At 41.7% G+C, this 10390-nt stretch overlaps 1 protein-coding gene across 2 annotated transcripts; it reads right to left on the minus strand.

The window, feature by feature from the left end:
• LOC109823720 (pentatricopeptide repeat-containing protein At3g16010) lies at nucleotides 1–4107 on the minus strand. Of its 2 annotated transcripts, none has more exons than XM_020390082.1 (3): nucleotides 3715–4107; nucleotides 1292–3100; nucleotides 1–422 (listed from the first exon to the last, which is right to left on the minus strand). In XM_020390082.1, exons 1-2 carry the CDS (start codon nucleotides 3800–3802, stop codon nucleotides 1308–1310), a joined length of 1881 nt encoding a protein of 626 aa, XP_020245671.1. In that variant the 5' UTR covers nucleotides 3803–4107; the 3' UTR covers nucleotides 1–422; nucleotides 1292–1307. The 2 variants fall into 2 exon arrangements, with proteins under 2 accessions (XP_020245671.1, XP_020245664.1); XM_020390075.1 differs by having other exon boundaries at nucleotides 1–426; nucleotides 3715–4106.

A 10390-nucleotide genomic window follows, 5' to 3' on the forward strand; every position in this document is an offset into this window, starting at 1 on the left:
ACCCCCATTGTTTTAACACGGGTGAAATTTTGAAAGCCATTGCCCTCGGGTGAAATTAGTAGGTCTATCTGAGACCATAAGAGCCGAAAGTAAAAATAAAAATAAATCAGGGGACGTATCTGCAACAATGAAACTGCAGGGATGTGTGTGCAATTAACCCTTAGAACCCAAATCATGTGAGAAGAGCCTCTACGTTAAAAGTTAAAACCCAGGCATTTGGTATACTAAACCCTTCGGTACATTTCTCATCTTGACAGGGCAAATAGCTTTGTTTCGAAAATATTTGAGAAGTATCTAGGTTCCATCAGAGCTTTAGTTGGAGGCAATCCCTGCAATCCCTTGAAAGTGTGCAAGCGCAGATGAAGGTGCTCCTTGATATAATTGGGGAGAAGTTCTGTTCAGTGACTTTCTCCAGATGAAATCTGACTACAAAACAAAGTGAATGATGGAGGCTTTAGTGTAACAGTTTCAGTGCATCTTTTCAAGCTAGGCATTCTTTATGCACACAAAAAGGAAACTGAAATTCTCAGCAGACTTGTCATGGTATGTACTGATAGAACTAAATGTGAGTTTATGGTATACAATTTAAGTTATGTAACTAATTTTACTATAATGTATCAAGGAAGGGAATAAAGAGAGAGATACAAGTGAAGAGGACTTTGTATGAATGGATTTGGAAAAACTCGCATAGGATCGTCAGCAGATTTTAAGACCGAAATTCAAAAGAGAGATCAACTGGGTACTGTTTAACAACATCTATTCTGGACGATTTGATAATTTAAAAGTTCATGGTTGCCTTTTACAACTGAATGTTTGTGTATTAAAAAGTAATACAAGAAAGAAAACGAGAATACTATACTTTCATTGATAAACATGTTTTTAACATGAAAAAGAAAAGAACTTCACTCTTCACTGGAAATAAAAATAAAAATAAAAAAACAGATGTTACAGTTGAATATTACAAACAAATATAAAAACCATTGCCAGATGTTCATTAAACCGGAAAAAAAGACAGATTAACCAGAAGGGTTGTATATGTAATGAAAAGACAGTGTCAGGAGGTTTCTAATATCTGATAATACCTCGAGGGGTTGCCTAATAATTAACTGGAAAATCGTGTAGATCCATTCTAACAAGTAAGTCACAAAATCCCATAGATTAAATCATGAGAATCCAATTTAAAGAGATGAATCCTAGGAATCAATAATGACAAAAAAGCAAGGTGACACATGAATTATCTCAGTAATAAACTAGTAGAAAACCACCGGAATTAAAATAAGGACGATCATACCAGGTCATTAACAAGCTCATCTTGTAAGTCCATCATCAACTTTTCCAATGGCTTCAAGTATCGACGAATATGTAATAAGATCATACTCAAATCCATTTGAACTCATCTCTTTCATCAATTTAGCTGCCTCCTCAAACATACCAGCACGACTAAGAGCACCAAGCACAGTATTATACGACACAGCATCTGGTTTTATTCTAGAAATCTTCATGTTGTCCAGCATTTCCATTGCTCTAATAGGACCTCCAACCTTTGCAATCCCATTCAATATAATATTATGTGAATTTATATCAGGCATGAGCCCATGTTCTTTCATAGTTCGAAGCAACATAAGAGCATTATAAGCGAAAACATCAGGAATGCATCCAAGTTTCTTCATTTCTTCAAAGAGATCTATAGCATCATTAAGACGTCCACATTTACCAAAATGCTTGATCATCACAGCATACACTCGAGAAGTTGAAGGCCCACAATTTTCTTTTAGTTCCTGAAATAACTCACTAGCAGCATCATACCTCTTGGCTTTTCCAAGAGCATCAATCAAGCTACAATAAGCAGCAGGACATGGAGGAAATCCCTTTTCATCCATTTCTTCAAGAAGCATTAATGCTTTCTCCACTCGATTTGTTTTACAAAATCCGTCGATGAGAATTGCGTAGGTGAATTCGCTAGGAACAATTCCTCTTTCCTTCATCTTTTCAAACCAAGAAGCTACTTCTGATGAGTGATTTTTAGATTCGAAAAGTGCTTTAATGACAGTATTGTAGCTAACCACATTTGGCATGCAATTTAGAGACTCCATTTCTTTGAATGTCTTCATGACATCATCTAGACGCCCGGCCTTGCTTAAAATATTCAAAAGATTGTTCATGAGCACTGTGTCGGGCTTACAACCTTCCTGTTGCATCTCAATAAACATGTGATAAGCATCATCAATTCGTCCAGCTTGACCAAGCCCCTTTATCAACTCGGTGTACGTAAAGACATTTGGGGTACAACAATGATCTTTCATTTCACTAAACAAAGCGAGAGCCTTCTCAATTTTTCCTGATGCAAAGAACATGCCCATTAATGTTGTGTAAATCCTCGCTGTAGGTTGCATTCGGTTCTCTTTCATCTCCTCAAATAACCTAACTGCAGAATCCTCGCGACCCAATTTGCCAAAAGTTGCAATAAGAGCATTATAAGTTACTGTATCAGGAAAACAAATTCCCTCACTGCACATTTCATTGTAGAGTTCGTGCACCTTTTCATGATGACCCTCTTGCATTAGCATAACGATCATGCTATTGTACACATTTGATGTAGGACGACATTTTCGTGCCTTTATTTGGTAAAAGAGCGAAATGCCTTTGTTTACCATCTTTGCCTTCCCTAAAATCTTGATGACGTCGGATAATTCAATTGGGGTAATTATACAAGCACTTCTAGCCATATCTTGGATTGTTTTCCACATTTCACCTATAAGTCCTTCTGACTCGAGACAACGAATCAAGGCCATGTAGGTGGTTGCGTCATGTTCAAAATTCTTTCTTTTTCCTGCCCATTTAAAGAACTGCATTTTGACACTTACATCGACGTCTGTTCTCAAAACCTCACGAACAAGGCGGTGATCAACCTTGAGCATTAGTACCTCCATGGCTTTCTCGGCATCAGGACCCCATTTGAATATCTTCAATATTCTTAAGAATCTTTCGTCCAACGATCGAACAGAGCGATCAATTCTTTCTGTTCTTGTTCCCGGGGTTGGTGATGAGCCAGAATGGTCATTCAGGGTTGGAAGTTTGAACATCTGAACTATCTCGTTCTCTAGAAAGAAAAAAAAGTCACAGTTCTTGGGAATCAGTCAGAGGTGGCAGCGTAATATCAATTAAAACTCGTGAATTAATCATAGTTTGAAGTAGCTCGAAAAGTCTGCTCTCCTTAAAGCTTAAACAAATACAGACAAAAGAATTGGTGCAAACACTTTGCTACTGAACAAAGTCCCCCGGAACTTTCATATCGTAAAATAAATCCCCAAAATCCCTTAATTGCTCCAAAATTAGTCGTAGTTTAAAGTATGACAGTCTGTCTTAACCCTAAAAATAAAGTAACTTTCTGTTTACCTGTTATGCATCCCTGGCATCAAAATCCCTACATTCAAATGACCATGAAGGCAATGGCTCCTTTTAAACACATTAAAACCCACCCTATGTTGATGTGATCTGAAGTGGTCCTAAAATTTCTACTGCCCTCGGGTGAATTCAGAACAAGGTTCGACGCAAACAGTGACTGCCCCTTTACTTTTGACATCTAGCTGAAACGCCTACAAACTTCTAACTTGAACAAAACCCAGGCATCAAAATCGCCTCTTTAAGGTTTTCCACATAGCAGCAGGGCTATTTAATTCATCAGGGAAAAATTCTCGACGTAGTGCCACTAACCTGCTTGCTTTAATCTCTGAGAGAGAAGAGGTGACGTCGAAATCGTTCTCTTGACAACAAAAGCAGCGGATGACCTCGAACGACGCATCTCTTTGTTTCACAATTCTGGGGCTCAATCGACTCTAAACAGAGATTGAACGCGAATAAATAGAGATTACACAGTTCCCCGCACAAAGGTATTTACCCCTTCCGAGACACAGAATGGAAGAGGAGGAGGAATTGAACGGTGGAGGAGCTATTTTACTTCGTTTTTTTGGGCTGATAGAGAGGGTGATGTGATCATGGAGTTTTTGGGAATCGGAGAGAACGAAGAAGGAGATGAAGGAACCAGATGAATGGAAATGGGTATCCGTTGCACTATGACGAACCTTCAGCCCAAGCCCAACCAACATGGAGCCTCAAGGCCCGACAACCACAGCACGACATTTACGCTTAGGTTTAAAAAAAAAAAATTACTAGTCGCTTAAATCATATCATAGGCATTTTATATATTAATCCTCCAGACCTTCTTATTTTGATATTTCTCATCTAAACTATCTTAATTCATTTACATTAGTCCTTCTATTAGGTTTACGGTTCATAATCCTAAATAATAATTAGATCAACACTAAACAATGGATGAGGAATTACCTTAACCCCTATCCCCCACACGCCCAAAAAAAAAAGGAAGAAGGAATCATCACCTTCATCTTCTCCATATGATAGTGTAAGAAGTATGAACATATTTTACATTTCAAGCATTTTAGATTACAATTCTTGTCTATAAATAACTGATTTGAGTGCACGAGCGTTTCAGTCTGGATTTAACCCTCGTCACAAACATATCTTGTAGATGCATGTCGTCCGGCAATCAAATCTACATAATCTCTAGTAAAGGTATTTCATCTTCTGCAAAAGAAATCTCATTTACCGCTAGAATAACATAATACCACCATCTTCTTTATAGATCTGTTTGTTGGAAATTTGCAGTAAAAAGACAATGAAAGAAAAATTGACTTGTATTCCACTCAAAATCAATTACAATTTGGATTCCGATTACAAAAGAGAGGAGAACGAATTTGATTCTCCCCTTTGTTTAAAACTGGGTTCTTCTTGGTAGCGATGGAGTGCCTCCTTCGATTGCTTGTGTCGAACTTGCTCTCCGTTGACGATCCGACCGTCTTGATTCACTGGAACGGTTGACTTGTTTGATGAATTCGATTTAGAACTCTTAACAAGTTTAATAAACTCAGAGCGAGTTGAAAACTCTGAAAAGAGTTGTTGAGAACCGAATAACTGGTTTGATGTAATTACCTTGCGTTGCAAGCTTAATTACGAACTCTTAAATGAGTTTCAGAACTCAGAGTGAGTTGAAACTCTGTAACAAAGTTGTTAGAACCGAAGATTCGGTTAATAGCCAAGTTGATTCCGTTGATAAAGGGATCTCCCCAGATTTGATCTGCCAACTACTGAGTAGTTTGTTGATCTTCAGAGAGATCTCCTCCTCCGTGCGGTTTAGCTGCTGAAATTTGCTAACCTTAAGCGGTTTTGATGCCAGCACATGTCCACCCTTTACTCAACTGAGTAAATCAGTTATTTATAGGGGGATTAGGGTTGTAACCAACCCCTAAATCCGCTCCTAAGTGGGCGAAAATCCCTCAGAACGTGGGATAACAGTTTTGAGGCCGTTCGGCTTGTGTTTGAACAAGTCAAAACGCCCCAGTTGGCATTCTGGGTTTTAACTCTGCGTCCAAGGCTTGAGACGCAGAGTTAAATCTCTGTTAGAGATTTGGGACGCACAGGCCGCTTGTGTGTTGAGTTCTCAACTCTGCGTCCTGGATTTAGGATGCAGTGTTGAGTGTTTGCCGAAGAACGCATAGTTCGTGCGTTTTGTGTTTTAACTCTGCGTTGCAGAGTTGGACGTCTGTTGGAGAACGCACAGTTCGTCTGCGTTTTGAACTTGGGAAACGCAGATGTGGACCTTGCGTTTTGAATTTGAGAAATGCAGAAGTGAGTTTTGCGTTTGAGAGAGGTTGTTGACTTGTAACCTCGTCCATTATAACACTGCAAAGGCTACTGCTTATTGATCTTTGCCTGTTATAGGATATGAGAGTCGTCAAATTGTAACTCTCACTGTTGATTGTGAAGGTCACTGAATAGAGTTTTCGTCAGCTGTCGGAAGCGTCGTTGAATTGTAACTCTTCTCGATCTGTGTGAAAAGTCTCCTATTTACAACCTTCGTTTGTCGGCACGAAAGCTATTTGATTGTAGCTTTCATTGTTGAAACTTGACGGGAATCAATCATCCATAGCCCACAGCTCTCTACCAAGCGACTCACCAACTAAGTCCAACCTTTTATTTCTGAAATCATTACACTGCTCATCAGCATCTCTAATAGTTGCTAATATAATATTAGTCATGTTGTTGTCGCAGCCATCAAGATCAATCATCTCAGAGATGAGGTCGTGTTCGTAGCGATTGTAGAGTTGCGGATGCAGTGATTAGAAAGTCGTCTGATTGTAACTTTCATTGCCGGGGCTTGATGGGGATCAGCTATCCATTATGATTTTTAGACAGCCTACAGAACCCCCTCCAAAGTTTTCGAAAGTTCGCGGTTGACTGGGACGAATTTTTGGAATACTTTGGATCCCAAAATTTAGTGGATTGATTGCTCACTCCATCTAATCTGAAGACATTGCGAACTTGGTTGTGCGTAGAATCGAGATTGATAGTTTTATTGTTGTTGATTGTAATCTGTTTGTACTCATCCAACAGACTCCACAGTGGAGTCGCCTATTTCTTCTTGCCTTTAGTCACCTTGATAGCTGCCATCAGTCTCTCTCTATTTATTTGGAACCATGTCTTGGTTTTAAACATAGAGGGATCCGTTTAGTTGAGTTAGCACACACAGGTAGATTTCCTATGCCATAGAATGGAAACGCAGAGTTGAATCATGCGTTCAGAAGTTCAAACAATGCAGACGCACAGGTAGATTTCTTTGTGCTAAAACATTAAAACGCAGGGTTGAACTCTGCGTTCGGAAGTTCAAGCAACGCTGACGCACAGGCCACGTTTAACGGGATTCTGGGCCTAGAATCTCGCCCCGATTTGACAGCTCATAGCTGTTTATAAATAGACCGCCAAGGGTCAAATCAAAAGTCATCCGACTTTTTGCCTCCTCTTTTTTCGAAAGATTTTTAACGAAGACTCTTTGTTTTTTTACTCCGGTAAACCCTGTTCATCTTCTCCGATCTTCATCTTCCATGGGTCCGAAAAAGAAAATTATTTCCCGTCCAAGATCAACCGCTGCTGTAGCGCCACCGCCACAGGCCCCTCCCATCGGTGGTAAGTATTGACTTTTAAAACCGTCAAACTTGCCTTGGGCGAGTTCTTTGAAAACCCTAAATGGGTTCTTGTGAACGAGGAAGATGACTCGTTTAGATCCTGTAACGCAGAGTTGGGACTTTGCGTTTTGAATTTGAAACGTTGAGACCTGACCCTTGCGTTAACAAATTTTTAACGCCAGATCTGAACTGTGCGTTTGGAAATTTAACACAAAGTTTGACCTCTGCGTTGACAAACTTTAACGCCAGGTCTTTACTATGTGTTTGGATATTTAACGCAGAGTTCGACCTCTGCGTTGATAAACTTTTAACGCCAGATCTGAACTGTGCGTTTGGAAGCTTGACGCAGAGTTCGGCCTCTGCGTTAATAAGCTTTTGAACGCCATATTTGAACTGTACGTTTGGGAGCTTGACGCAGAGTTCGACCTCTACGTTAATAGACTTTTGAACGCCATATTTGAACTGTGCACTTAAAGGCTTTCTCTCTTTCTAGAGATTTGATTAAAGTTCCCTTTTGTTTTTATTTCCTCATTGACTAACTGAGTACTTTTCTCTTTTTACAGTGCCCTACTCCCGCGAACCTCTTACTCTTCGTCACCATTTCGGGCGCGAAGGTGGCGTGGATTCCAATATGCAATTCAATCTGCGTCAAGAACTCCCGATATTTCAGGACTCCGACAAGGATCGTTTCGCCCTGATCTCGAATCCAAGTTCAGCTGTACTCAGGATTTTGGTGACAGATGCCAAATTCGAAACCGACTCCCGTAAAAAACTTACTAAACCAGCATTCCTGTTTGGCGATCATGTCGTCATCAAAAAAGAAATCGTGACTGGCAGCCACTATAAGTGGTTGAGGCAAATAGAAGATCACCACTTCTTTCTCCCTGATATGCATAGGATGTTTCCTATCGCTTACTATCAGTGTGCTTCTGTCCCTCGACATATGGATTGGGACCTTGTCCGGGAGCAAGATGGAGTAGCTATCGGGGCTTTGACCTACACAGGCGTACACACTGTAGGTTACAATCGACAAGTGTCCGCTTTGGAGCCTTGCTTGTTCTCACGGGGGTATCCTTTAGGAGAAACAGCTAGTACGACCAATACTTTTATGCGGAGATTTCTGGCCGCGAAAGGAGAGTTCCCCTCCTCAGTATTCAGGGCTCCTGGATGGGTACACTCTACAGGATGGTGGACGCGAATGACGGACTTTGTAATAACATAGTTAGAGGGATCTTTAGCTCAGTCTGGACTTGGTTGTCCTGTAATAGCTACCAGATGTGGTGTTGACTACAACTATTACAATTTTTTCGCTGTTCCCGAGAACTATAACCCGGAGACATGTACATTATTCATACCAGTGCGGGAATTGGGGTTTGCCCTCCACGAAATGTATGACGTTTTGGGTCTTCCTTTTGGAGATTTACCCTATGAGGAGTTCTTCCCAGGATCAAACGAGCTCAGGATTTTGAAGGAGAAGCATCATGACGTCTATGACACTCTATGGGAGGTGATGTGTCATTTTCAAATCTGTGCTCAATTGACGGGGGCCCGAGGACGTGGTATAAAGCAGCTATCCTGGGCTGATTATCTATTCCAGAATTTATCCCACAAAACTACTGATGTGTCTCGTCGGAACGTGAGTTCCCCTGAGACAATCCAAACTCTGATCAACGATGCTACGACCTATTATGTCAACGAGGGATTGGAAGAGGATTTTCCTGCACAGACTGAGTTTGAAAGTTTCCATCACCAGGCTGTTGTGTCTATTTCTGATAGGGCCTTGTTGGCCGGCTTCCTCATATTATGGCTCAAGCGATGTGTCGTCCCGACGAGGCCCATAGATGCTGTGATGATAGAGGTAGTCTACCCAGCTGTCCTCTTAGCTTATGGGAGACCTGTGAACTTGCTTTCAGCTATGACTTGCTATTTGCAGCATGGTTTGAGGGAGTTGTGCCTCGAATTCATTCAGGTGAAGGAGGTAGATTCTGAAGGAAAGAAGAGTTTGGTGACACCAAATCCTCGAGTTCCCCTGCCATATACCTATTTGATGGCATGGTACGTATCTCATTGCCCTCTTTTGATGAGTGCCCCATCTCCATCGGACGAGGGGTTCATCCCTTTTGTACAGCGATTGGAAGGAGCTTCTTGGGAAGGCACGTATGTAGTGAGGGTCCGTCAGATCTTGTCGAGAGACCTCAATTATCAACTATTCCGCTGTTTCCCAGACTTTGAAGGCGGTGACTATGGGCAAGTGTTCCAAGATACGGCTGGTCCAAATGGTTTTACTCGCATAGATGGAGGGGTCTTCCACTGGCTCTTGAACATTAGACCAGGTTATCTCCTCTTTAGGCAAAATAACAAATGCATAATCGAGCCGTATCAGCCGTATCGGTTTGTTCGCTAGTTCGGGTATGACCAATTATATGTTGGGAATCCCCGGAGTCAGCTTGCAATTGTTGGTAACATATACGAAGGAGCTAGGGCCTGGTACTACTCTACTACAGGCTGCACTGGAGCTACCTTTAGGTTACCTCACAAGACGCCCAATTCTCTTTCATCTATAGCTTTTTGTAACTGGTATCATACAGCCTCCAAGATACCTGATTACAGGTTGAATTTGTCGGGGCTACGGGAAATTAGGAGGATGTACTCGTCCAGAAGAGGGTCCCGGGTATCTCGTCTGAAGGGAATCAATGAGTTCTTATCCTTCGAAGATGAGACTGAAGGAGGAGGAGGAGAAGGAGATCTAGGGCCGGAGAGTGCTCCAATAGCGAGCCCTAAGGCTGCTGATACTCCAAGAACCAAGGCAGCTGGAAAGAGGGTTCTTACCAAAGCAGAAGAAGTTTAGTACGAGAAACGTACTCGCAGGAAACTGCTGGTAGACCCTCCTGCTGAGAAGTTAATGGCGGATGCTTTTAAATCTGCCGGTGGAGGGGAAGAACAAGAACCAGCTGCTGCAAGTCATCCCGATCCCACATGTCCTCATTCTGGGGGTGCTACATTTTCTGAAGAATTCTCTTCTCAATGTCCTTTGGACCCGGAAGAGGGTGGAGATGAATCCCTGATTGGGAATATGGAAGCTCCTCTTGATATTTTACCATTTCCAAAGCTAGCTCCAGGTGCTACTCCTTCATCCGCAGGGGCACTGCCTGCAACGTCTCCATCTAAAGGGGTTAAAGTGCCTACAGATGAACTGGTGATAGATGAACTTGCAAATGTTAATGAGAGTCAGTCTCCCGCTTCCTCTACACTATTGCCACACTCGGAGGCCATTATTCCTAGTCCAACGACTGGCCGAATGACTAAAGTGGATACGACTGCGAGTTCTCCGGGACCTTTAGCTGCAGACGATG

Source organism: Asparagus officinalis, chromosome 1 (assembly GCF_001876935.1).
Source record: "Asparagus officinalis chromosome 1, Aspof.V1, whole genome shotgun sequence".
Lineage (NCBI taxonomy): Eukaryota > Viridiplantae > Streptophyta > Magnoliopsida > Asparagales > Asparagaceae > Asparagus > Asparagus officinalis.